This window comes from Enoplosus armatus, chromosome 16 (assembly GCF_043641665.1).
Source record: "Enoplosus armatus isolate fEnoArm2 chromosome 16, fEnoArm2.hap1, whole genome shotgun sequence".
Classification (NCBI taxonomy): domain Eukaryota; kingdom Metazoa; phylum Chordata; class Actinopteri; order Centrarchiformes; family Enoplosidae; genus Enoplosus; species Enoplosus armatus.
Window position 1 is genome coordinate 16,970,315 of NC_092195.1, and position 27,684 is coordinate 16,997,998.

Consider the following 27,684-nt stretch of genomic DNA (forward strand, 5'->3'; position numbering starts at 1 on the left):
AGTACCTCTCTGTCTGTGACACTAAATCAGGCCATGTTATGTGCCGTAGAAGAATTGTTTATGTGGTCGAGCCTCTGTAAAGTGCTATTCTGAGTTTAGTGAGTGTTGATGTGGCACTCGGCCGTGTTTTTAGCAAAGCAGTAAGCCGTCATTATGTGGGCTGCTGTCATTCGGACGCTCTCTCTGGTTGGTTTTTAAAAGCAGTCAAGAGAAAAATATGTCCCTAAAAACACACCGAGGCCACAGCCAAAACAATGATTCAACCGCAGAGGGACATTCCTGTGTGCATATTGCTCTTAATTTAATGGTGTTTCACTCAATTTAAATGACATGGTTGGTGAATGCACTCCCATCCGTCTGCAGTGGAGGGTTTATCTGCAGCGGCAGCCTCCGCCTGTGTTATGTCAGGCCTGTCCTCTTCCTGACACTCTGTAGGAACAACATACCCCGCTGCAAATTCCTCAAATTCCCAATCGTATTTGTATATCGGGAGAACACTGGGACGGCAGTTTCCAAGCGAAACACCCTCCTCCTTTCACCCGCTCCGCTCGTTTCCATTGGCTGAACGGGGTCCCATCCTGCCCGGCTGGGTGTCACAGCACCAATCACAGGAGGGAGACTGACGGCTCACTGATGCGTGCAGCGAGGAGCTGTTTGCGAGGTGGAAACTGTGGAAACACTGCTGCCTGCTTGTTTTTCCCTCCACCAGACTGGCACTGATCATGACTAATGTTTTCCTGCGTATGGGCAGTTATTAACTTTGGGTCGGTTTCACAGACAGACAGATGGGCTTTGTGGTGCATGCCAGGATTTACTGAAGAGCAAATACACTGACACTCTGGGCCACACCTGTTAACTGTAATATGTTCCTTTTACTTTTAATAAAGTGGTCATGTAATGGAACAGAGACGTTTTGAGTCAATTCTAAGCATCTTTATTCATAATTTCTGCATGTATTTAAAAGAAAAATTGCTCTTACTTCTTCAATCGAGGGCAGTTATTTTATATCAATTATAAACCTAAAACCTAACTACCGAAACAGAAAGACACAGTGTTCAACTCATTAGCTCGTCCAGTGGTTGCCACACAAGAGCCAGACTGATACCAATATATCAGCTCATCACAGATATCTTGGTATCGTTAGACATGTAAGCTGAGAAGTAACAAGACATAAAGATACTGTATGTTTGAGGTAGTTTAGAAAGTTTGTTCACCCGAGAGAACAGACAAACAGAAGAGATCCTCATCAAAAATGTTCATGTTATGTGTAGAGCTGCAGCTGATTAATCGACAGACAGAAAATTAATCGGCTTTTCTGTCTCACATCGTTGTAAACTAAATCTCTTTGGGTTTTAAGACTGTTGGTCAAATATAACGAGACATTAGAAGACGTCACTGGGATCGGGGAAATTATAACGGTCAATTTTCACTGTTTTGACAAAAGATGAATCAAGAAAATAATCTGCAGATGAATTAATAATGAATACAATTGTTAGTTGCAGCTCTAGTTATGCGTTTGTGTAAAAAAATGCGTATCACTCAATAAATGGTATTTGATTTTTTTAAACTCTCAAATATTGTTTTTGGTATCAGACTCAAAAATCCAGAATCAGTCAGGTTATTGTTGCCAGCCTTTTCAGACCCCTCAAAATGAATCAATGTCAACTTGTGACCCCTCAGAGGTCGTGGCCTTAGTGTGCACGTGAGTTGTCAGCAGTTCAACCAAAAAATAGATTTTTCCTTTTAAGATCGTTGCAGCTGAAGGATTTTTAGAGGCCTGAAGAGGTCGAAGCATCCTGTATTTCACAACGTTCTTATCCCTTGAAATATTTTGTGACCCCTCAAGTTGTAAACTGCTGATCTAGTGTGATGCTTGTCCTCAAATCTGAAAAAAAATAGAAACACTGCTTGTTGCCTCAAAGTATCTTTGGACTGGTCCTAACTTTGCACAAGCAGTACCCAGAGTTTTATATCCTTCTGTGAAAAGAAAATAAGTTATTTTGTGTTCTTGGCGTACTCTTTTCTGCCTCCTCCGTGACTGGCAAAGTTGCGGACGCGGTGGATCTTGGCCAGCTGGCTCTGCATGGTCTTCATTATGTCCACGTGGTCTGGGATGTGAACGTAGCGGACGTTCCTGCCAGTGATGAACAGGTCCTGCAGCTGGGTGAGCTGACCCCGTCTGTCCCGGTACAGCACATCCTCCAGACGTATGTTCATGAAGGCGTCCACGTTGATAACGCGGCCCCGCGCCGTGCTCTCATTCTTCAGATCCACCGTGGTCACCTGTCCCTGCAGTCCCTGCAGCAAGACCACCATGCTGTTTTCTGCGATTGTGCGCTCCCGGATGGAGTTGATCACTTCACTTGGCCCAGGGCCGGACGGAGGAGATTCAGTTTCCTGTGTCTCCATGGACTCTGATGAAGAGGGTCTGCAGAGGTCAGGGATACCTGCAGACAGGCAGAAGATTAGCTGTCATACAATTCATTAGCAAAACCGTTAATTGTTATTTACTGTGTCATATGTTTTATTGATGTTTGTCAACGGTATATCTGTGTATTTGTTATGCTGCTGACATCGTGAACTGAGCCTTCTAATCAGCTGAGAAGAGCTGTAAAACTGTAGTTTTATATTATGCTAGTAATATGCCTTGTCAGTGAAAATGTGTGCACCTTCCGCTAAATTCAAAAAATAAATACAAGCAAAGAATGGGTAAAAGTTCAAATTCAAATCACTTACACTCTCTAAACAGGCACTTGTAGGAGGTTTTTCTATCTTACAAAAATGATGGCGATCAAAAAGCTAAATGTTAATACATGATATTAGTGTAGGTTTATGGAGGATATTGCAGAGGAGGCAGCTAATTTCACTTAAGCATCTTCACCTCAAAATGACCAGTTTTATTATGAGACACTGGTAGAAGTTGAATTAGCAACTTCACTGTTAGCTTTAGCAGCGACCCACTTAAGTACGACAGAGCCTCTAGAGAGCACATATTATCCGGTTACTCTCAGATGTTGTGTGTGACATTTACCTGCATTAGTTAAATCCTCATTTCATGTGTTCACAGGCGAAGATAAACCGTTCAGAGATGTCAACAATGTATTTTTTCCCGCAAAGAAGACTGAACCAGGAAGCGCAGCGTGATGACGTTTCACTTTGCGTCGCAGAATTGCTTCAACACAGAACGACAGCGCCCTCTGCAGGCCACTCCACAAAACAGACTAATACATAGTACAGTGTGATTTTTACCTAAATATATTCATGTTTAAAATCCTGAATATTGAAGAAAATTAGACCATATACTCTCCAACTATATTCATCTGTTAAAACTTGTTGTCATTGTTTATTAATTATAAATTCCCAAGTATTTATATATTTTATTTAACCAGGAAACTGCCTCACCAAGTTCAAAAATCTCTTTTACAGTCCTGTGTGCTGGCCAAGATACCAGCCATACATACAAAACATATGAGACAGAATTACGATTAATTAAATAAATCATGAATTGTAAAGGATCATAATTATGATCAGAAGTAAAATTGATAAAACCGCAATAAATATACTATGTAAAGGAAAAAACAGATACATACATGGGATAAATAGGGATATTTTTTGTAAGTTATTTATAAGGCAGACATTTTTTTATTTGGCATGTCCTTTGGGAAATGTAATATGTATGCCTAAATCTCCAGACCCTAAGGCAGTTTGGTCAATACATTTAAATATCTAATCATCTTGAATGAATGAATGAATAACAAAGAAATTAAATGATTTATAACTGGAGCCCTTTCAAGATCCCTGACATATTTTGTCTTACATCGTTTAAAAAACAGAACACAAACAAAATAAATATGAATAAATGCTTTACTGAAAACATGAAATGATTATATAGAAAATACATTATCAAATATAGCAGAGCTTACAATTTGTAGTCCATTCATGTGGTACCTTTCCAAGTGCTAGTAATTTAAAACATAGTTAAATACAGATACGTCAGTCAGTACATTGATGATACAGTATGCGTTAATAGATATTTATCTCACTCTCTAATCTCCTTCGATGTTAAACATCCAAGTGTAGAACTGAATACATCAACAACTGCATATTTTACAGATTAAAGCTCACAGTGATGTGATTTTACCTGAGATAAAGACTCGAGTTAGGCTGTAAAGTTGAGACAATAATGTCAGAGGTCGTCCATCATGGCCAGCAGGTCGTCCCCTTTGTTGCCACTGGGCTTTTCCGGCTGCTCTTCTCGTTCTGCAAACTGTCCGGCGATTAGAGCCAGCTCGGTCGCAGCCTGTTCATCCTGAATCCGACAAAACCCAAACATCTCAATTCTTCGCATATTCATAATTAATAATCCAGTGATGTGGCCACTATTAAGAGGTTTAGACGTTTCTTACAGACAGTTTCTAACTAAAAGCAGGTTGGAAACAGTCTACAGTATTATATACTCTACCTTCATCGCTTGAATATTTATCACTCCAAACAAGGACTCCTCAGCTCCACCTGAAGCTCCCCTGTTAACCAAAATAAACGTCATATTTGTGGGAATTAATGTTAATTTATTGCAGATAGCAGAGAATGAGAAAAGAAAAGAGAAGCACTCACGCCGCCTCCTCCTCCTCTTGGTCTGTAGTGAACAGGTTGATCCGAAAGCCAGTTTCAGCTTTGGGCATGTTCTCGGACTTCATGCTGCCCATCAGACGAGCCAGCAAGTTCAGCTCCTCTTTGGCCAACAGGTTGGGAGTGTCGCCTGTCTGCAGCAGGATGGAGGTGCACACGAACGTTACACATTAATAGGAAGATGGTGTCAAGCCTAGAGTACACTGTCCGTAATGCATAATGAAAAACAAAATGTGAGGTGACTGAGTGCTGGAAAAAGTATCATTTGCTGAAGTAAAAGTAGCAATACCACATTGTAAAAACACTAAATTCAAAGTAAAAATCTTACATTCAAAATCTATTTGTTTAAGTAAAAGTACACAAGATTATCATCACAAATAAAGGTACTTTTTACACAGAAAAATGTCCCCTTTGAGTGTTGTATTATTCCATCCCTGACATTGCACTTATATATTTTTAGGTGCTTTTTGTAAGAGATATTTGTCACAGCAGGAAGAGCACAGGTGTAACCAATAACTCTTATGAGGGGCGGCTGTGGCTCAGGAGGTGGAGCAGGATCGTCCACTAATCACAGGGTTGGCAGTAAGAGCGTGTGTGTGTGTGTGTGTGTGTGTGTGTGTGTGAATGAGTCAACTTGTAAAGCACTTTGGATAAAAGCGCTGTATAAATGCAGCCATTTAGCATTTAATGAGGGCTCCTTTGCATTCAGGTGCAGAGGTGGAACGTACTTAAGTACAAATTGTACTTTATTTGGGTATTTCCATTGTATGCAGCTTTATACTTCTACTCCACCGCATCTCTGAGGCAAACATTGTACTTTTTTGAAAACAATGTATGTCTAAATTTGGCGATTTTGATTTTAAGATAAATAAACTACTTAAAAACACAGCAGTGAAATGCAAGATACACATTAATGCAGCAGTAATGTTAATCCAAAAACATTATATATAATAATAAAACACTGACAGGAAATATTTTACTGCACAATGAGTACTTTTACTTTTGATAATATACGTAACATTCACTAATAATACATACTGTCTCTTAAGTAAGGCTTTGAATGCAGGACAATATTATATTATTGTTTATATAAACAACAATATTTTGTTCATGCTGGAGATGAAGGGAGGCTGTACACGCCTTTCCCAAAGCTGTCTATGGAGCCACACCTCTCCATAGATTCTGTGGCACATTGTACAAAATATTATAGAAAACCATCAACAGGATTATTATCTAGATTTTCTTAAAGCAAAGCTGTTGTGCTGCAAAATGTATTTAAATTCATTTTAATGTGGTGTGTACTGTTGCCTGAGGTTATCAGTCATCAATCAAACTACAATCAGGATATTCCTACTTTTGACTGTTTCTTGTGACTTTCCCATGAGAAATGTTTACAACAGTCACTTCAAACAGAAGTCCTAACTTGAGTGCCACCCGAGGCTTTGCGCCCCTGAGTCTGCGCTCACTAAATCTACTCAGTAAAACCCTCCACATTATTACCTTGACACGGGGAGCCTTGGATGTGTGTGTCTCCTCTGGATGGTTCACAGTGTATCTTTAATTCATGAAACACAAAACACAGAAATGTCGGCCATATAAGCTACAGCGTGTGCTAAACATTCATGGTAGTGCAGCAGCGTACAGTTCATACATGTTCAGGCCCAGTCTGATGACTCTGTCTCCATGCAGCTCAAAAGATCCCTCTCTGATGGGGCTGGTGTAACTTCCTCCTGTGGGGAACTCACTTCGTCTCACTTCTCTGCCCTTTCTGTCAAAAATCCTGGAAACAAAGCAGATGATAACACTCTGGACTATTGAGATATTTCCTACAAGCAGCCAGAGGAAATCTAACTATAAGAAAATTTTCAAATTAAGACATGTCAGCAGAGCCTTTGCAGTTGCGTCAGACTATACAAGCAGTCACATCTGGTTGTGTTAAGTGTTAAATTGGCTGTGTGACAACAACCAGGCTAGATGATTTGTGTGTCAAGGTCAGGTAGATTGGTATTCAGTTGTGAGACAGTAAAACCCCTTGTCCACGCTGTCCAGCATGCAAATCACAGAAATTGTTGGCTAGCTGCTAGCTCATAAATTGACATATGGGTGAGCTAAAAGTTAAAAAGAACAGATTTATTTGAAATTTGATCTATTTCCCAAGTAAAGAAGCACAGAAATAAACCATCAGTTTAGTTGAGAAGTTAACTTGAGAAGCAATTAGCTGTCCTAGCTAGCCTCTGTTAGCTACTGTACATTAACTCTCAAAGAGGAATTATCTTATTAATTTCTTCTGCGGACGTTGAATGTCTGCACCAAATTTCATGTCAAACCATCAAATATTTGTCCCAAAATTTCAGTCTGGACCAACGCTTCCACCCCTACATCCTAGCCGCTAGATGCTAGCTAGAAAACATTCAGTGCCATGTTGTTGCTCGTCAGCTGCCCACCTAATAAGCCCTGGAACATCTACCCCATGAGGCACTGGGCCTGATGTCGTCAGGGCAAAACGTCCGTTGGGATTCTGGACTTGATTTTTGAGGAAAAGTGACACCTAAGAGGAGGGAATAAAAAAAATCGCTAATTTACTAAACAAAAGCGGTTACATTTTCACCTTACTTACTGCGGAGGGATGAGTAAAAAGCAGAGGACTCACGCGAACGTGCATGTCTTGAAAAAATATGAGCAGTGTTTGTCTGAGAAGCTGGAGTTCACCTTCCGATAAAGATGAGTAAACCTACATGATGAACAAGAACAGGTCACACAGGATGTACAGATGCAGGCAGTAACATCTGACAGCTGGCATTCAGACAGTATTGACTGATTTATTGTACAGACTGTATTGTACCCTGGGGTGAAATGAGTCACAGCTATATTTGGATTTGATTTCAACAAGAACAATTTAGTATATGTACCAATATACCTCAATGATCTTCCTATGTGTCTCGTCCACTTGGTTCACGACCACAGGAGTGTCTTTTACAAGTTCCCTGATGGTATCTATGTGATTGTAAGAGATGAGCAGCAAGTCTTTCGGGCGTGGACAAAGGAAGACCTGATATTTGAACGCCATGACCATCAGCTCATAAAGCTACAGGATGAAAAAAGAAAGCAGATTTAAAGATATGAACACCCCATGCAATCAAACAAAGCTACCCTTTTTGCTCCCTAACTGACAATTTTCTCTACATCTTTGTCAAATTGTTATACCATGATGACTTGAAGCTAGTACATAGGCTGTAGACTTAAGATCTGGACAAAATAAGACAGAGGCCTTGCATGGTCACACACCTTAAATATGTCATCTTGAGGCCAGCATGTCAAAAGGACTTGGTCTTAGCTATATAACATCAACTATTGACTGCTTTGCATTCAATTTGCCTATGAAGCCTTGTGACTTGACTCAGACTTGCCCTCAAAGACTTGAGCATTGACAAGTTATCTTGCACATACCCTGTCCATGCTGGCCGGGTTCAGCCTCATGATGGAGGCGTGTGCTAACCGAGTTAGCACTGTTTTCATTGTCCTGTGAGAATACAGCTGCTGTGGTTTGAAAAGTTCATCCATAAAGGCTCTATTAAACATGGTCCCAACGATGTCATTCATAACTATGAATAGGGGGAACAGACAAAACCAGAAATGTGGTTAATTCGGCCTACAATTTGCTATAAAAAAAATTCAGGTCTACTGCACATGGAATGAAATAGCACAGAAGAGCTTGTTATGATGTCGATGCGACTCTAATAGGCCTACGTTGTTTCTATAGGCTAGCCACTTGTCCTCATTGGGCGGTACTGCTTTACAAAGGCAGAGAACAATAAATACAGAAGCAGTGAAAAAGAAAGAAAAAAGTTTCACGTTTTCAGTCTGGTGGGCAAACTCCTTATTAAACAGGTTGTTTTGCATTAATTCTTATGCCTTTTTATACTGATATTGCCCTCTGCCTTTGGACAGTCATCAGGAACAACACCGTTTCTACTAACAAAATGTTATTTTACCTTTATTTTATTTAAATATGTGATTAAAGGTAGCTTAATCCCACCATATAACATGAATTCCACTAGTCAGAAGCTGAAATGGCAGTTACGGCTTCTCTGCTAAGCTAGGTTAGCAGGAGTTTAGCTAGCCCGGTGTGTTTCTCCATCCCAAATGGATTAGCTACTGTCTCATTTACTTATGTGGGATAAAAAAAACTGAATTACCAACATGTTGGCTCATTAAAATTGTTATTTTTCCTACAGTATTATAATTACAGTACACTACACAAATAACATTTTAGCTTCAGCTAGCCGTGGCTATCTCCCGAGCTAGCTAACACTTGATATAGTTCTCCTGCTTTAGCTAGCTGTCTGTGTCTCTCTACGGCAAGTTTACATGCTGTTTTCATGAAAATGTTACATTTATATGGCATAATAATTGTTTATATGCCAAAGAGTGAAATTCCTGTCTTAACTCACTTTTGATCAAATATGTAGTTACAGTGTTTTGGCTATTTAGGACAGTATATTCTAGAGACTACTGTTTCTCACAATGGAACTTCACAGTTATTAGCATTACAGCTAGTAGTGGACAATACAGGGGCAGAAGGAGCTAACTAAACAATAATATGCCGAACTATGGCACGGATACCTCTTCTTCTGTCATTTTCTGACCACACTCCTGCATTCAAGGTTTCCCAAGAAAGAAGAGAAAGAAATTAGACTTGTCATTTGGGGTGTTGCGCGTGAGAAATATGAGATACATGTTTTAAGTTTATAAGACATCCGACAGCTACAGCTCGTCAGCAGGAGGGGGGACTGGAGGCTAAACACATACACACCTACCAAGCCTGTCAGTTCTCTAGCTACCTCTACCTTTCTCTGAATTGTCCTCAGACGTGTTGTGAGCTTGCAGCCGTTGGTCCAGTATGTAAAGCATCTCTCCACCAAGATTAATGAAAACCAGGGGGAGAGTTCTCACAGACATCTTGCAAAGACAGAGAAGGGATTAACTCCTAGGCAAAAGCTGGTGAAGAAGTAGGAGTTAGAAGCAGCTGAGCCCCTTGCAGAACGGAAGCGCTCTTGTCATTTCAAAGGCATTATTTGATCGTTCCTGTTGTGAATTGCCACTGGAAACAAATTGTCCACGTTAAGGCTTATCTGATCATGCTTCTGCAGATAACCTGTCGCACTAAGATACAACAGGTGGTCAGGAAGAGGATCAGCAGTGGCCAGAGACAAGCTTATTGGCCAGGATAAGGATGATGTGACAGCACAGCGCAACCAACCACAGAAGGTGAACAGCTACTGTGCGTCTATATGCAAGATATATCACAAGAGTCTTCCACACCAAACTTGGAAAACCATTTCTTTACAGACCTTGCTTTGTTCACAGGCGCATTGTAATGTTGAATCAGGAAAGGGTGTTGTAAAATAGTTGGAGGGCACACTCTCTTATAAAATATCATTATATAACATTCTCATATCTGTACAATAAATATGAGGTCACAGCCAGAAGCCGGTTAGCTTAGCTAGACTGGAGTCTTTGCTGGTTGAGTGGCAACCTCACAGTGATGACAGTTTTCCAGGAAGTCACTGCGCCCAGTCATGAAATCACCCAGCAATCAAAATGTGTTGTTTTTACACATTACAGATATAAGGTGTTAATTAGTGAGCTTTAGAGGTGCTGGTAGACAGTTTTTGTCACCTTTGGACAGAGCAAGGCAAGCTGTCTCCCTTGTGTTTATGCTAAGCTGAGTGAACTTACTTGACTAGAGACATGAGTGTGGTGTCGAACTTCTCATCTCGTGCTCAGCGAGAAAGTGAATATTTCCCAAACTTACAAACAATTGCTTTAAGATATCTTTTAATTGGAACAAAGGGACGTAGCTCAAACCATTAAAAACAGCTCCCAACCAAAAGTACACAAAGTATGTGGACAAGTGTGTCACTTTTGGCCGTAGAGTGTAGCTGCCTACAAGGATATGGCATACTGATATTTGTTGCCATTTAACTGGCTATTGCGTGAAGGACAGGCTGCTCAATTGATCTCCATGACTGTCCCCGAAGCCACATTTCACTAGCTGAACTGTTACGATATGATCTGTTTCTTTTACAATGCCCACATTTTCTTTGACATTTCTTTGTCTCGCTCGCTCCCTCTCTCATTCCCATTTCAAATAAAAGATTAGAGAGTAGAAACATGCAAATTGAGGTATATCTTTATGCTCGCTGTTACAGCAGCTCACTCCATGGGAGACAATTGCCTTTTTGTCACAGTCATGTCCACAGCTAAGAGCTTTTCCAGGCTTGTGAAACATTTTAAAAATTGACAGTTTTGACAAAAATGTAAACACATCTGGGAGAGAGAGCTGATTGTGCTTACCGGACCATAGATTAACCAACAAACCAATTATGGGGATCCATCATTACCTCTGGCTTCTCTCTATGTAAGTCGAACTTAACATTGATAATGTTATTGTGTTGTGTTTTTCTCACCATCTCTCCCTATGGTGCATAAAAGAATGTGCTTTATCACATATTAGTACGGTTTGCTAACATATTCAGCAAATATTTATTTCATATTTGGACAATTTTCCTGTTTTTATTTGCCTGTCTTTAAAGAACTATTTAATTCTTTTTTTTCCGATGTTAATATTTCCAAAGAAATATTCAATTCAGCACGTATCCTGTCTCCCCCCCACTAGAATAACCTCCTGTTCAGGTTCAGGAACAGGCTTCAACGATAACCCGGCCGTAGATCCAAGGTTTTACAACCTGAACTGGATGGAGTCTATACCTGATGAGACTTCAGTGTCCGCTATCTCCATTCCTGGAACACACAAAAGCTTATCATTATATGGAGGACACCTTGCTATATGTCAAGTTTGGACCTTAGAAGAGCAGCTTAAATTGGGAATACGGTATTTTGATTTGCATGCTGGGATTTGGTTGCCTACCCAAAAGCGTGTTTATATCCAGAATAGTCACTGGATCCTTTGGAAACGAATTACATTTGATGAAGTCCTGAAGATCATTTTCAATTTCTTAGAAGTCCATAGCAGCGAGACTGTGCTTTTGAAAGTCACACTACATGGGTTTAAGCAGGGGAAAGTTGTAGAACTGATGGATGAATTGATTGAAAAGTTCAAAAGTCAAATATGGACCAAGTTCTCAGTACCAAACATGAAACAGGCAAGAGGCAAGATTGTTCTTCTCCGAAGTAACACGTTCCATGCTGGAACAGAAAACCACAAATCATTTTTCTTTGAGTATAAAAAGCTAAAAAATGTTGAAGACAAAATAAAGCAAATGAAGTCACACCTATGTGACCATCACATTATGCTGACTAAAATTGCAGCATCAGATCTTGAAAGTCCTAAAACATTGGCTAAAACAGTTAACAAGAAGCTTAATAACTTTGTGTTGCAAAATAATAAAACCTCCTTAAACCCAGGTTGCTTGGGTATCTTAAGTGTGAACTTCCCCAGCGCTGATTTTATTAAAAACATAATTCAAATCAAACCATGCAAGTGTGACAAAAGTGCAGAAAAAGGGCATAGACGTGATGGAGAGAAACCTGAAATGACAACTGAGCCACAAACCAAACAGGACATAGAGACATCACCTGAACCTGACACTACACCTGCACCAGAATCGCCAACATCTGGGGAAGATTCAGCACCCTCCTCTGAAGTAGCACCAGCACCTGAATCACCAACATCTGGGCAGGACACAGAACCAACACCTGAACCAGAGCCTGCACCGGAATCACCAACATCTGGGCAGGATTCCGAACCCTCCTCTCAAGCAGCACCCACACCAGAATCACCAACATCTGGGCAGGACACAGAACCAACACCTGAACCAGAGCCTGCACCAGAATCACCAACATCTGGGCAGGATTCTGAACCCTCCTCTGAAGCAGCACCCGCACCAGAATCACCAACATCTGTGCAGGACACAGAACCAACACCTGAACCAGAGCCTGTACCAGAATCACCAACATCTGGACAGGTTTCTGAACTCTCCTCTGAAGCAGCACCTGCACCAGAATCACCAACACCTGTGGAAGATTCAGAGCACTCCTCTGAAATAGCACCTGAATCACCCACATCTGGTCAGGTAACAGAACCAACACCTGAACCAGAACCTGTACCAGAATCACCAACATCTGGGCAGGATTCCGAACCCTCCTCTGAAGCAGCACCTGCACCAGAATCACCAACACCTGGTCAGGACACAGAACCAACACCTGACCCAGAGCCTGCACCAGAATCACCAACATCTGGGCAGGACACAGAACCAACACCTGAACCAGAGCCTGTACCAGAATCACCAACATCTGGGCAGGATTCTGAACCCTCCTCTGAAGCAGCACCTGCACCAGAATCACCAACACCTGTGGAAGATTCAGAGCACTCCTCTGAAATAGCACCTGAATCACCCACATCTGGTCAGGTAACAGAACCAACACCTGAACCAGAACCTGCACCAGAATCACCAACATCTGGTCAGGACACAGAACCAACACCTGAACCAGAGCCTGTACCAGAATCACCAACATCTAGACAGGTTTCTGAACTCTCCTCTGAAGCAGCACCTGCACCAGAATCACCAACACCTGTGGAAGATTCAGAGCACTCCTCTGAAATAGCACCTGAATCACCCACATCTGGTCAGGTAACAGAACCAACACCTGAACCAGAACCTGTACCAGAATCACCAACATCTGGGCAGGATTCCGAACCCTCCTCTGAAGCAGCACCTGCACCAGAATCACCGACATCTGGTCAGGACGCAGAACCAACACCTGAACCAGAGCCTGCACCAGAATCACCAACATCTGGGCAGGACACAGAACCAACACCTGAACCAGAGCCTGTACCAGAATCACCAACATCTGGGCAGGATTCTGAACCCTCCTCTGAAGCAGCACCTGCACCAGAATCACCAACACCTGTGGAAGATTCAGAGCACTCCTCTGAAATAGCACCTGAATCACCCACATCTGGTCAGGTAACAGAACCAACCCCTGAACCAGAGCCTGCACCAGAATCACCGACATCTGGGCAGGTTTCTGAACTCTCCTCAGAAGCAGCACCTGCACCAGAATCACCAACACCTGTGGAAGATTCAGAGCACTCCTCTGAAATAGCACCTGAATCACCCACATCTGGGCATGATTCCAAACCCTCCTCTGAACCAGCACCTGCACCAGAATCACCAACATCTGGGCAGAATTCAGAACCATCACCCGAACCAACACCTGAACCAACGCCTGCACCAGAATCACCAACATCTGAACAGGATTCAGAACCAACACCTGAACCAGGGCCTGCGCCAGAATCACCGACATCTGGGCAAGACTCAGAGCCAACACCCGAACCAGTGCCAGCACCAGAATCACCAACATCTGGACAGGATTCTGAACCCTCCTCTGAAGCAGCACCTGCTCCAGAATCACCAACATCTGGGCATGATTCCAAACCCTCCTCTGAAGCAGCACCTGCACCAGAATCACCAACATCTGGGCAGAATTCAGAACCATCACCCGAACCAACACCTGAACCAACGCCTGCACCAGAATCATCAACAAATGGACAGGATTCAGAACCAACCCCTGAACCAGGGCCTGTACCAGAATCGCCAACATCTGGAGAGGATTCAGAACCAACACCTGAACCAGGGCCTGCACCAGAATCACCAACATCTGGGCAAGACTCAGAGCCAACACCCGAACCAGTGCCTGCACCAGAATCAACAACAGCTGGACAGGATTCAGAACCAACCCCTGACCCAGGGCCTGCACCAGAATCAACAACATCTGGGCAGGATTCAGAACCAACACCTGACCCAGGGCCTGCGCCACAATCACCAACATCTGGGCAAGACTCAGAGCCAACACCCGAACCAGTGCCTGCACCAGAATCAACAACAGCTGGACAGGATTCAGAACCAACCCCTGACCCAGGGCCTGCACCAGAATCAACAACATCTGGGCAGGATTCAGAACCAACACCTGACCCAGGGCCTGCGCCACAATCACCAACATCTGGGCAAGACTCAGAGCCAACAACCGAACCAGTGCCTGCACCAGAATCAACAACATCTGGGCAGGATTCAGAACCAACACCTGACCCAGGGCCTGCGCCACAATCACCAACATCTGGGCAAGACTCAGAGCCAACACCTGAACCAGCGCCTACGCCAGATTCACCAACAGCTGGGAGGGATTCAGAAACAACACTTGAACCAGCGCCTGTGCCAGAATCACCAACATTTGGGCAAGTTTCAGAGCCACCACCTGAGTTACACACCACACCTGCACCAGGACCTCAAGTGGAATCACCAACATCTGAGCATGACTTGAAAGTTACACCTGAGTCACATAATACAAATAAAGATGAACACTCACGTGAACCTGAGTCAACAGAGCACAAACCACGACTTATAAATCCACCAGCCACTGTTCCTGCTGCAGTTCATGAGTCATATCCCGCTGTGCTCCCAAGCATCCCTCTTAAAATAAATCACAAGCTAGAGCCACAGTGGAGAGGGCGTAATTGTCTTAGAGGGTAAATAGAGTAAGCGATATTACCTTCTAAAATTCAGGAAAAGGAAACTGTGGTTCAGTGTTTTGTCCTGACAAATAAATTGTTAGAAAAGACTGAGCTTTATTTTGGCATCTAATTTATTAACTCTGGAACATTCACATGCATTGTTAGTTACAAAAGTGAATAAAAACAACCATCTTCTTCAAAACAATGCATCAAATCCTTAATACCTGCAGTCATTTATCTGTGATACACACAAAGAGGGAAACAAATATTTTCTATCCAATGTTATCATTTTTTCTGCAGTGATGTCATCGCAGCTGAAGTCCATGATGATGTCATCATCTTTTCATTGTCACACTGAAAAAATTCCTCCATGGCATCACTGGAATGTAACCGTCCTTTAGTTTCAGAGTGGCTCAGAGGACTTGTGTGGCACCTTTTAGAAAATCCAGCCTCACAGCCAGTAATCTATAGTCTATAGTATATATCTATAGTTTTTTAATGGTGCTTTGTATTAATAAACCAAATACACAAATAAATGATGACATATGTAAACCTCATAAGCTTGAGCATACTTTATGTCAGTGGTTGGAAAGAGGAGCAGGACTGTGAGAAAAAAATGTGTTTAGAGATTAATCTCAGATTATTTCTCTGAAATATGAGATTCATTTGAATGATTTTAGACCTCAATTTAGTCCAAAAATTGTTTGAATTCTTACACACCTAAAGCAAACGCCGGCCCACATACTTTTTTTTTTTTTGTAAAATTCCCGGCAAGATCCATCAAGTTACTCTCTATAGGGACAGGCAGTTGACAGAACATTTGGAGCATGAGGCCTGTCATTTCAAAAACCACAGCCTTGTCTCACTTGAAAACTGTAAATCAACTGAGGCTTGTGAAGTTGTTCCAACGTTGAATACCAAAAGGTAAAGAGTGGCACACGCACAGCTCTTCAGGACAGGGAGTTGACTAATCTCAATTTCACCACTGTATTTTGGCCATGTCAACAAAACATGCTAACGTTCAGACCAGAGCTTGCGGAGTTGTCTTTAGATAAAAAACTACAAAAGAATATTTGAAGCAATGCCTAAATCACTTTTCCATAAACTGCTCACAATCTATGTCCGTACTATGACCACAACCTGTGATGAGGGGTCACAAGCAGCTTCATTTTAAGGGAGAAAGTGGGTAACTGCCCCAGTAACAAAGTACATTTACTTTACTTAAGTACAAGTTTAAGGTATTTGTTCTTGAGTGTTTTCATTTTCTGCTACTTTATACTTTATACTATACTCGACATTTCAGAGGGAAATATTGTATATTATATATATATACCCAGCAGAATATAAAGTAATTAAAATTAGCTCCACCTTTACCAGCTGCAGTATTAAAGTAATGCACATTTTAATGCATTAATAATTATAATCCAGTAATACAAAACAGATTATTCTGAAATGGACCATTCTGCATAATTACTACTTTTACTATTGGCACTTTTGTAGTTTTACTTTTGAATGTAGACTTCTACTTATAACAGAGTATTCCTACACTGTGGTGCTTCTTCCACCTCTGCTTTTGTAAATACTTATTGTGTTAAAGTTCCTCATTTATTCGTGAGTAACAGACAGCAGTGAACTGAACGAAGAGGGTGTCAGATTATATTTTTACATGAGTCTCAGCATGTGACTCGCCCAAACCTTCACGTCGGTCGCCTGCTGGTTGTCTGATGATGTCAAGAAAAAGGAAAAACCCAACTTCCTTGTACCGACTCACAAGTCAGACAGAAGCTCCTCGTCGCGCCTCTCATCAGCTGAGACAGCCTCGTTCACCTGAGAGAAAACACGCGTTTCACCGCTCACCTGAGGATTTTAAAGTCTCATCTAACGCGCAGGTAAGTTTCTCTCGTCTTGTTGAGTTGAAGTTGAGGCGGAAACAGCAGAAGCGACTTTCTGAACTCGACACAATTTAACTGCTGCTGCTGTGTTTATTGTGGATTCACCACAAAATGAGAAACGCTGGAGTTTCACTTTTATTTCTTTCGTTTAGAGAGTGAGAGGACGACTTGAGGAACTCTGTCCTGATATATTTCCCCTCTCACTTCTTCTTTTATAACGCATTAAACTTTTGTCAGATGGGATCATGACACGTGCAAAGACATAGTGCTCAGGACCGAAACAATCAATGCAATTCAAACTTTATTTCAGACTCAACAAAAAAACAACAAACGTATAAAATAAATCGCAACTATTCTGATTCAGTTCATTAATTTGCAGAAAAGTCAAATATTCACTTGTTTCAGCCTGAAGTGTGACGTTTTGCTGCTTTTCTCTATTTTATATCATTGAGAAGTGAATCTTTATGGCTTTCAGACTCTGGGAAACTGTTGGGCAATTTATTAATTATTATTTTCTGCCATTTTACAGACAACAATGACTCATTAATCTAAAACTCGATTTACACCCTGCGGTTGTTGGCCTCCGCAACCGGTCAAGTTGCAGTTCCATGTCTGCCAAGACTCTATAATACTATAATATATGTAGTGAATACTTGGAAGGAACTGAATAAAAGGTATAAAGTGTATTTTTTGGCATCACTATATTGATTATATTGAATATACATTGTTGAACTGATCAATGAAGGATTATCAGATGTATTGGCTAAACAGGTGCACATGTACTTGATTACTGTGTAAAGATAGATTCTTATAAAGTATAGCTACACAAAATGTGGCGGTAGGTGAAACTCACTCACTCACTAACTCACAGGATCACGATTAGCTAGGCGTGCTCCAATACGTTGTAAAAGGGAAGCCCGTATTGTGCACCAACTGTGAAATATGGTCTGTTCCTGAGTTATGGTGTTAAATAATGGCCAAAAAAGGGTTTTTCCAGGACATTATGATGTCACATTGAAGTTGACCTTTGACCCCTTTGAGTAAGAAATGTCGCCACGTCATCGTTGTATCCCATTAAACATCTGTGTGAGATTTTGTCATAATTACCGCATTAATTCTTGAGTTATGGCACAAAAACATGTTTGTCAAGGTTATTCTGAGGTTACAGCGACCTTGACCTTTGACCTTTGACCACCAACTTCTCATCAGTTCATCCTTGAGTCCAAGTGGACGTTTGTCCCAAATTTGAAGAAATTCCTTCCAAGCGTTGCTGAGATACGTTCAAGACAACGAGATGGACGTACCGACAACCTGAAAACATAATGCCTCCAGCCTTAAAAATAATCTGCCGATGAATCAATAATGAAAATAATCATTAGTTGCAGCCCTATAAATGAGTAATAATCTGATTCAGGACAAAATAAAAGGTGTATAAGATAGAGAGAAGAATAAAATTAAGTTATACATAAAATATTAAAGTAGCAAAGTAAGTTTGAGAGAGAGAAACAAAATGATGACACTAGAGCTGCAAGTGATTATTTTCACTATCAATTAATCTGCCAATTATTCTCCCAATTAATGGATTCATAGCTGTGTCTTTATTATTTGGCATCGCCCAAAGTTGTGTGTTTTTTGATTGGTTTTATCCGTCCGACAGTAATTTCATATAAGACAAAGAAAAGCTGATTCAAATTCTCTCACTTGAGTCGCTGAAAACATGTTTGTCTTTTAGGACCACGGACGGATCACAGCGGCGGTTCTAAAGAGTTTCTTCCACACAGGTGGAACATGATCGGGCTGCAGCGAATCAGAAGACATGAATGAAGTCTCCCTCCTCCCTTCTGTGCACCCGTGGACTAAACACCCCGACACCACCTCTCCGAACCTCCCAGACTCTCACTCTTCTGCATGGATCTTCCCTTCGCTCCTCCCGTCTCCAGACTCCTCCCGTGAGAGAATGTATCCCAGCGAGCCCGACCCTTCCCCGGACCCCCGGCACCTGGAGGCCCAGCTGGACTTCTTCCACAAGCTCGGGTACTCCACGGCTCAGGTTCAGGCCGTTCAGCAGAAGTTCGGCCCCAACATGGACACAGATAAACTTCTTGGGGAGCTGGTGCGGATCGGGGCCAGTCGGGAGGCCAAGCAGGGGCCGGTGACCACGATGTCGGTGCTGGTGCCCAGAGGGGACATCCAGGCTGGGGGCCCCACCCTGCTGCTGCCTTTCACTGTGTCGTCTCCTCAGAGCCGAGAGGAGGGCGGCGAGGATGAAGACGCCCTCAGACCTGTTGTTATAGATGGGAGCAACGTGGCCATGAGGTGAGAGGCCCAACAGAACAAAAACTACAGCTGAAATTATTGATAAGTCGAGAAAATTAATCGATGAATCATTTAGGTCATTTCTTTTGGTTATAGCTTCTCAAATGTGACAATGTGCTGCTTTTCTCTGTTTTATATGACGTAGATCTGCAGAGATTAGTCGATCAATTGATCAGAACATTTATCGCCAGCTGTTTTAATAATGGAATAATCTTTATTAGTCATTTTTTACTCAAAAATGCTGCTCCTTCAGACATTTTTAGAAATACTTTCTCACATTTTATAGTCTAAACGATTATTTAGTATCATTTAATTTAGAAAATAGTCGATATATGAATCACTAATGAGAATAATCATTTGTTGCAGCCATCATGTAATTGTAAACTGAACATGTTTGAACTGCTGGTCGACATTTAATGATGTTACCTTGGGCTTTTATGTGACATTTGACAGGTGGAGTAGTGACAAGTAAAGTCCTTCTGCCCTCATGTTGCAGGTTCAGTCAAATTACTCACATGTAGACACACCATCAGTGAAAGTAACACCATAATAAATATGATTTAATTTCACCTCGAGTCACCCGATGATTCACTCTTAGTTTGTTTTGGAGATCAACCCCCCCCCCCCCCCCCCCCGTGAGGTGATAATGCAGCTGAGAGCAGATGTGCTTAATAGGCAACAAGGGGCGGGTCCAGCTTCACTGACTCACGCCAAACTGATTTTTAGTTATAAATAGTGCATGAAGATACAGAGGAGGCTCCTGTGATGAGGATTTTATAAACAAAGATAGTGACCTGCAGCTTTCTGTGAACTTTCAAACAGGATCAACACATTACACTGGGGAACACAATTTTTGTTGAGTTAGGTCTGACAGCTGTTTTTAACTAATTTTTGGGTGCGGAATCCAAAACTGATCTCAGTTTTTCTCTATCACGTCAAGTTTTTGAAATATAGGATCCCCGTTTTCTTAAAAAATATGAAAAATACTGTACTTAACAGATATGTGTGCGATAGTACTGACCTATTGGGAGCCGCACACACCTCTCACCGCACTGTCTCAATTGTGACTGCACAAACAAGTTGCCACGTAGCTGTAGATGAGTCCAATCGTTATCAGCTGGCAAGTCTTACTACAGCTAATCAGTGGAATTTTGCTTATCTGGAGGGTAAGCTGTGGAGAAAAAACTTGACGTGCTAGAAAAAAACTGACTGCAAATTTGGAATCAGCATGCCAATTTTAGTTTTAATCAGCATAAAAATCTAACTCAACAGAAATTTTTTTTCAAATTGTTCCCCAGTGTTATTTAATAGTGTTAGCTGTTCTCGTTAGCATTAGTAGCACATTTAACACTGATGCACTAATGACATCTAATGTCTTAATTTAACTAAATGAAAGCAGAATCTACAAATTAATACATGTGATATTAAGCAATATATACTACTACAACAACTACTACTACTAATAATAATAAAAACTAGAGGCTGTACTTGGGCCCAGCAGTACTTTGAGCTAAATGCTAACATCAGCATGCTAATTGATGATAAGCAGGTATAATGCTTACCTTGTTCCTTATCCTTGTTTAGCGTGTTAGCATGCAAACATTTGGTAATTAGCACAGCTGAGGCTGATGTTTTTGGTCATGAAATAAAGTTTTGACCTGATGATGGCGCTAGATGAGAAGTCAGAGGATCACCAAAGTGATTACAGTTCATCCTGATGGGAACATGAATGTCTGTACAAAACGTCATGGCAATCTATCCAACAGTTAGAGACATTTCACTCAAAACCACAAAACGTTATGTTGCAGCTAGACGAAAAGTCAGGGATATTATTAGCCGCTTTATAGTTACAATAAATCCAGTAATACTTTCAGATCTCATCAGGATTTGCAATACGTGCTCGCTGTTGTCGTGGGATTTTTCAACATAAATGACATTTCATTTCACTCAGAGGACGATACACCAGTTTCAGCTTCACCCAGCCGTTGTCTTTTATGTGTTTGCCATAAAAGGGCAGCATGTGCGCTATGGCCTTTCCCAGTCTCAAAAACTTTGGAGTGGGTCAACCTTTGCCTGAGTGTTAAAGACAGTTAAAAGACAAGCAGGAACTGTTGTTATCTGCTCAGCTTTTCAGCCCCTCTTAAACTGATATATTGCCAGTCGTTTCAGGAACTCTGCCTCTGGGCGCACGCAACCTTTTCCCTCAATCACCTTCTCAAACCTAGACATGCACACACCGTTTAAGGAACACAGCGAGCGGATGAGGGAATGAGTTGACAAAAAGTACAGTGTGTAAACTCTGTGGACTATACACACCCCTCTGTCCTCTTGCCTTTCCCAGCCAGGCACGCCCGTTCAGGCACGTTGCAGACCGGCTGCTCGGTTATGCAAATCAGAGCGTGTACGCATACGAGTGCCTTCTTGTTTCCTTGAAGACCATCACTGCTTAGAGAGAAAGACCGGAACAGGCCTGACAGCATTTCACACCCCGGCTCTCCTGAGCTATCTTCTTACATTGTTCACTTGTTTGTCTTCACTTTAACTACGAAACGTCCAAAACGCCCCAGAGGGCTCCGAGCGCTGACAGAGGTAAAGTAAGCACGGGGCGACAGTGCGTCATGCCGATTTGTCTTCCTCGTGTCAGCGGCTCTGATATCACTGTTTGCGGCTGACGCAGATTTCAGCACTAAGTGGATGATAATTAAACTGTTGCCAAGCTAAACAACCAGCTTAGTTTAAACCACAGATACAAGAATCAATGATATTCCATTAAATTGATCAAAAGATGAATTACAAGATAGAAAAAAATGTATTTTTGCTTCACAAATTCTGAGTTTTATTGTGAAATGCTGGACAGTTTTACCTCTTTAGGCCTGCTTGCAACTCATAGACAAATGCAACCTGGGGTGTTCCAGGAATAGTTTGACATATTGGGAAATACGCTTTCTTACAAGAGTTTCCTGACAAGACTCCAAGAAGTCATTTCTCCCAGCCAAGAAACTGTTTGACAACTTGTTTTTCACACTTCAGTTTCTGTACCGATTAAACAAACAAGATATAACCTGTTAATTAGTGAGCTTTATAGGCCCTGAGAGGCCTCTGAACTGATCCAGGCTAGCTGTTTCCCCCTGTTTCCAGTCTTTGTGCTAAGCTAAGCTAACTTGCTGGTACTGATATTGATTCTTCTCGTCTAACTCTCTTCAATAAAGCAAATTTGTGTGTTTCCTAAAATGTCAAACTCTTCCTCTAAAGGGTCTCAAACCCCAAAAGGTTGGGACCAGTGGGTTACTGGGTAAACTAAGTGAAACACATTCAGGTCACATTTCAGCAGAGAGATTAAACATCCTCAGTTTTTTTGTACATCCTGGTTTACTCAGAGTTTAGTATCACATGAAATTCACTGATTCAGATTCTCTATGTTCGCCTGTCAGTATTATTCTATTATTTGATTAGTCAATTTACAGTAAATTAATTGGCGACAATTTTAATAATCAATTAATCACTTTTTAAGCAAAAATGCCAGAAATTCACTGGTTCCAGCTTTTCATATTTGCTGTTCGTCTTCATTTTCTGTGATAGTTTTTTTTTATCAATTTCCTGACAAGTCAATAATGAAAATGGTTGTTCTTTGCAGCGTTGGTTGGTATAATATCCATGACGAAATCATCAAGCTTAACCTGTTTGAGACAAGTGGGCTGTTCAGGGAAGCTTTTGTTTAATCGTTAATGATTTAATCGTTTTTCCTGTTTCTCAACCATTTTTCCTGGTTTCCATTCGTTCATTCAGCCATGGGAACAAGGAAGTTTTCTCTTGTCTCGGGATCCAGTTGGCTGTGAACTTCTTCCTGGAGAGAGGCCACTCTGAAGTCACTGTGTTTGTCCCCTCGTGGAGGAAAGAGCAGCCCAGGCCAGATGTTCCCATCACAGGTAAGAGGATGGGAATTTGTTTTAACGTATTCTACTTCCTGCTTTGCCTTACAACACTGGCCTCATTGATAATTGAAACCGACACCAGGTACCACTGTGAGGCCTTATTATGCTTATTCATGTGATTAGAAAAGCAGGTTGTGCCTCTTTTCTTTTTGTCAAGTTTGGCAGCTTCTCAAATGTGGGTCTTTCATTGTTTTTTTGTCATTGTAAACTGAATATCTTTGTGTTCTACACTGCTAGTCGGATAAAACAAGACTTTTAAATATGTCAACAACTGTTCTAGGAAGTTTTAAAGAGCATTTTTCACTATTTCTTGATATTTTTTGGAAATAAAACAGGAATCCCTCACTATAATGAGCTAATATTTTATAGACTAAAAGATTATCAGAGAAACTAACTGGCAGAATAATCTATAATGAAAATAATTGTTAGTTGCAGCCTCATTGTTTTTGGTTTGAATAGACTTGAAAGCCAGAGACAAGATTAAAAAGCAGCTCCATTAAAAGAGCAGGACATGATTCTTGCTCTGATGTGACTGCTGATTCTCCGAGTGAGCTGTATTACTCAAACGGGAAATACCCCATGTAGGTTTTTTTTCTTTCCAAATGATAAGTAAATGAGCTTTATCTGTAATCTATGCAGCTACAACTCAAAAGATGAAAATTCGGGGGTTTTCCGATGGTTTGCGATACCAAAAAGATAACCATTTGAATTGTCACCGGCAGTGATTCTAACAGCCTTTGGTGGCCTACATGTGGAAGCTGCCACTGCTTGTTTGCTTTATGTAGATGAACATATTGCTCATGCTGATAAATTGTTTTCTTTACTGGAAGTACTTTTAGGGCCCTTAGTTAATATTTAACCCGGTTAAATCTGTCTGCTGGGAAAAACCCAAATTAAGATGCAAATGTGGCTTCCTGAATTGTAATGTGCCTTTTATTTGTGTATGACTCACTTAAAGTGGCTAAAATCTAGATTTTAATAATAACAATATAAATGACAATGTCAGACGATCACCTGAATCTGCAGCTCCTCTCGGCGTTGAGGAGCTTTATAGTGAGTTTCAGCTCATTGTTTAGCTGTTCCGGCCACAACTTTACTGTTTTGGTTCACTCTCACTGCTTTCGGCCACAGCAGGAAGCTGTTTTCAGTAAAGAAACCTCTAACTGACTGTACACTACCTGCTCAGCAGTCAGACACAGTTAGCGACTAGCTGGTGAACATAGTGGAGCATTTAGCAGCTAAAGAGACCAAAAACAGGGCAAAAAGAAGAGAGATTAGTGGAGTTACGTTCATCAGGTGGACAGAAACACGAATCATAATGTTGTTCTGTAACTGCTGGACGTGTAAATAAGCAACTGTTTGCTAACATATTAACTTAAAAGGTGATGTTATGTTCATAACTTGTTTCAGCTGCCTCCCAATAGGCCCAAAAAAAATCAGTTATTGCCGGTTTAACAATGACCTAATGTGACTTCATGTTTGGTTTACAGATCAGCACATTCTGCGAGACCTGGAGAAGAGGAAGATTCTGGTGTTCACGCCGTCACGACGTGTCGCAGGCAAACGGGTGGTCTGTAATGACGACTGCTTCATCGTCAAGCTGGCCTTCGAGTCTGACGGCATCGTCGTGTCCAACGACATGTACCGGGACCTTCAGGGGGGGAAGCCGGAGTGGAAGCGCTTCATCGAGGAGAGGCTGCTCATGTACTCCTTCGTTAATAACAAGTGAGTTCTGCCCTCTTGATATAGAGCTTCCCTCACTGTGTGTGTGAAGCTGTACTTTTAGACTAATTCATTTCACCCTGACGCAGGTTTATGCCTCCTGATGACCCTCTGGGCCGCTATGGACCGACCCTGGAGAACTTTCTGCGGAGGTTTCCAAAGACCCAGAAAAAACAGCCATGCCCTTATGGTGGGAGAACTTCTATAACACATGTTAGCAGGCTGACGTTAGCTTGTAGCTCAAAGTACTGGTGCTGGCCGCAGAGCCGTCAGGGTGACTCTAGACTCTCATCAGCTCTGCTAAAATCTTCTGTTTCGTTCTTCTTTCAGGAAAGAAATGTACTTATGGAATCAAGTGTAAGTTCCACCATCCCGAGCGAGCCAAACAGTCCAACCGCTCGGTTGCCGATGAGCTTCGGGAGAACGCTAAGCACCCCTCCGCTGCTCCGAAACAATCTTCAGCTCGCTCTAGTCCTGTGCCTGGACAGAGCCTCTCGTTGGTGGAGGAAATGGCAAAGAAACTGACTCTGGGACATGAGAGCGGCTCCGCAAAGAAAGATCATAAAAATGAACATGGAGCTCAGGTGAAGGCGAGTCACCGCTCCAGCAAGAGGGCCACGTCTAGAAAGGAGAAGACCAGCCAACACTTGTCTTCGGACCACGGATCAGTGCGGCATAGTGGCTCTCAGGAGCAGCTGGACTCTGGTTTAGGCTCCATAGACAGTCAGCCAATGGAGGGTCCTCGGAGTGATCACCAGCATGGGGCGACATATGGGAGCTCTCAGCATTCCCACAATGTACGACAACAGTACTGCCCTCCTAGAAGCGCACCGTGCAGCTGCTGCTCACATGGCCCTTCCTCTCGGGGGACCACACCAGCTTTCCAGCACCAGAACCAGCCTTACAGCCTCGGGCCCGTCAGCGGCCACAGCTCTGATATGATTCCCTACGGCCCGCCTCGTTACGCCAGCTACGGTGCATACCCAGTCAGCATGCCGGCGTATAGTCAGCCGGCAGATTTCCAGCACAGCAGAGTCCACGGCCGCCAGCAGCAGCAGCAGCAGTACTGGTCCGATCCGTTCGGGGCTCGTCCTCCGGTGGTCCGCAACCCGCCGGGGAAACGCCCGCAGTGGGAGCCTCTTCAGGGGACACAACCGAGTCCCGGCGGGGGGGAGGAGAGAGAGGTCGTCCGGAAGAAGCTCCTCGCTATCTTCAGTGCCCACTTGGTGGACACGGCCATGGACATGTTCCCTCAGCTGATGGATCCACAGATGCTGGTTGCTGAGATCCTCATGCTGCAGAGTCAGAACAGGCCGCTGAGATGAGATTGAAGTCCGAACCCTCGTCTTTCAGTGGAAAGACTGAAAATATAAACATGAGTTTGTGTATTTATGTATTGTGGTATCCACCGTGCTATATATATAAACTGTATTTGAATGCTTTGGAACTATGTGACATCATTGAACTGGATAAAATAAGAGCCAGTATGCTGTTGATACAAATTGTATCTTTATTTTAAAACGTAAAAGGAAACAGTGGATTTTAATACCACTTAATGGGATGAAAACGTTGAATACCTTATTAGGTACTACCTAATGCAATCCAGTGCTTTTGTTAAGCCTACTGATGCTATCATACGAGTGTTAATTTAGTTAAATGTTTTTTGTTGTGACATGCGAATGTCTTCGTGTCATATTGGCACTGTTTTCACAGCCAACTTCTGCACAGGGTTGGGCAATAATTGAGTCATACCAACCCTTCACAGTGTCAAGATGAAATTATAATGTTGAGTTATTGTAACCTATAGGTCTATTTCACAGCAGCCATTTTGACACGTTAAAGCTGCGTGAGCGCAGGGGTAATTGATAAAATGAGTTATGGCCCTGTTCCATTTACAGGAGGTGGGTTATTGTGCATGCTGGCTCACTCGGATTGGCTGTGACACACTAAATAGGGGACCATAATTAATTTGATCAATTACACCCGTGTTTACCCTGCTTTGACGTGTCAAAATGGCTGCTGTGAAAAGGGCCTATGAAGGCAGAACTTACTGTAAATAATAATAAATCTCACAGAAAATGAGATTTGAAACTGAAAACTGGTTTTATAATGCTGTATATACCCACGTGTTTATTTAATGTGTTTTTGTATTTGTTATTGTGATACTTTGTCCACATTGAGATGAGAATATGAGAATTTGTAACTGTTCAGCTTTTCGTGATCAGACCCAAGATGAAAACACGAATGTCAGTGTTTAATTTATTGTCACATTTATACTATTTACATAAGGACAGCATGACAAACCTGGATGTTTTTGTTTCACTGTAGAGTAACAGCTCTGACGGGGGGGTCGGAGTAGACGACTACATACAAACATGACGTTGTCCACCTAATAAATGATTTCTAAATAAATTATGTAACTGAAAATATATGTTTAATAGAAGCCGAGTCCATTTTTTTTTAAATAATTCACACATAAACAGTAAAGGGTTTTGTTTATGTCCCCCCTCTGTATCCTGCTCAGTGGTCTGAGTGGTCTGCAAATATGAAGCATTCATATCCAAAGTAAAAGTAGTAATACTGCAATATAAAAAAACTACAAAAGTCTTTCACTGGAAATGTCACTTAAGTAAAAGCAGGTAAATATTAGTTAAATAAA

General features: G+C 41.9%; 4 protein-coding genes across 4 annotated transcripts; 2 read left to right on the forward strand and 2 right to left on the reverse strand.

Annotated features, from left to right (window-relative positions):
• Window positions 1-918: 918 nt before the first annotated feature.
• Window positions 919-3,114, reverse strand: lsm10 (LSM10, U7 small nuclear RNA associated). Its single transcript, XM_070922230.1, has 2 exons — window positions 3,032-3,114; window positions 919-2,447 (listed from the first exon to the last, which is right to left on the reverse strand). Exon 2 carries the CDS (start codon window positions 2,407-2,409, stop codon window positions 1,996-1,998), a length of 414 nt encoding a protein of 137 aa, XP_070778331.1. The 5' UTR covers window positions 2,410-2,447; window positions 3,032-3,114; the 3' UTR covers window positions 919-1,995.
• A 1,072-nt stretch (window positions 3,115-4,186) lies between these two features.
• oscp1a (organic solute carrier partner 1a) lies at window positions 4,187-9,588 on the reverse strand. Its single transcript, XM_070922030.1, has 11 exons — window positions 9,477-9,588; window positions 9,253-9,282; window positions 8,077-8,231; window positions 7,547-7,714; window positions 7,280-7,360; window positions 7,074-7,177; window positions 6,281-6,409; window positions 6,130-6,184; window positions 4,615-4,763; window positions 4,463-4,523; window positions 4,187-4,309 (listed from the first exon to the last, which is right to left on the reverse strand). The coding sequence occupies exons 1-11, from the start codon at window positions 9,586-9,588 to the stop codon at window positions 4,187-4,189; spliced, it is 1,167 nt and encodes a 388-aa protein (XP_070778131.1).
• A 4,491-nt stretch (window positions 9,589-14,079) lies between these two features.
• Window positions 14,080-14,973, forward strand: LOC139299267 (PAX-interacting protein 1-like). The gene has a single exon (XM_070922174.1). It carries the CDS (start codon window positions 14,080-14,082, stop codon window positions 14,971-14,973), a length of 894 nt encoding a protein of 297 aa, XP_070778275.1.
• Window positions 14,974-16,980: 2,007 nt separating this feature from the next.
• zc3h12ab (zinc finger CCCH-type containing 12Ab) lies at window positions 16,981-27,452 on the forward strand. The gene is made up of 6 exons (XM_070921707.1): window positions 16,981-17,052; window positions 18,788-19,371; window positions 23,158-23,297; window positions 24,794-25,028; window positions 25,115-25,215; window positions 25,356-27,452. Exons 2-6 carry the CDS (start codon window positions 18,872-18,874, stop codon window positions 26,348-26,350), a joined length of 1,971 nt encoding a protein of 656 aa, XP_070777808.1. The 5' UTR covers window positions 16,981-17,052; window positions 18,788-18,871; the 3' UTR covers window positions 26,351-27,452.
• Window positions 27,453-27,684: the final 232 nt, after the last annotated feature.

Coding starts and splice junctions, on each gene's coding strand:
- lsm10 (XM_070922230.1), bottom strand. CDS start 2,409: ATGGAGACACAGGAAACTGAATCTCCTCCGTCCGGCCCTGGGCCAAGT.
- oscp1a (XM_070922030.1), bottom strand. CDS start 9,588: ATGTCTGTGAGAACTCTCCCCCTGGTTTTCATTAATCTTGGTGGAGAG. Junction 9,283..9,476: donor TGAGGACAATTCAGAGAAAG/GTAGAGGTAGCT, acceptor CCTTGAATGCAG/GAGTGTGGTCAGAAAATGAC. Junction 4,310..4,462: donor TAAATATTCAAGCGATGAAG/GTAGAGTATATA, acceptor TGTCGGATTCAG/GATGAACAGGCTGCGACCGA.
- LOC139299267 (XM_070922174.1), top strand. CDS start 14,080: ATGATTCCAAACCCTCCTCTGAAGCAGCACCTGCACCAGAATCACCAA.
- zc3h12ab (XM_070921707.1), top strand. CDS start 18,872: ATGAATGAAGTCTCCCTCCTCCCTTCTGTGCACCCGTGGACTAAACAC. Junction 23,298..24,793: donor GCCAGATGTTCCCATCACAG/GTAAGAGGATGG, acceptor TTTGGTTTACAG/ATCAGCACATTCTGCGAGAC. Junction 25,216..25,355: donor AAAACAGCCATGCCCTTATG/GTGGGAGAACTT, acceptor TTCTTCTTTCAG/GAAAGAAATGTACTTATGGA.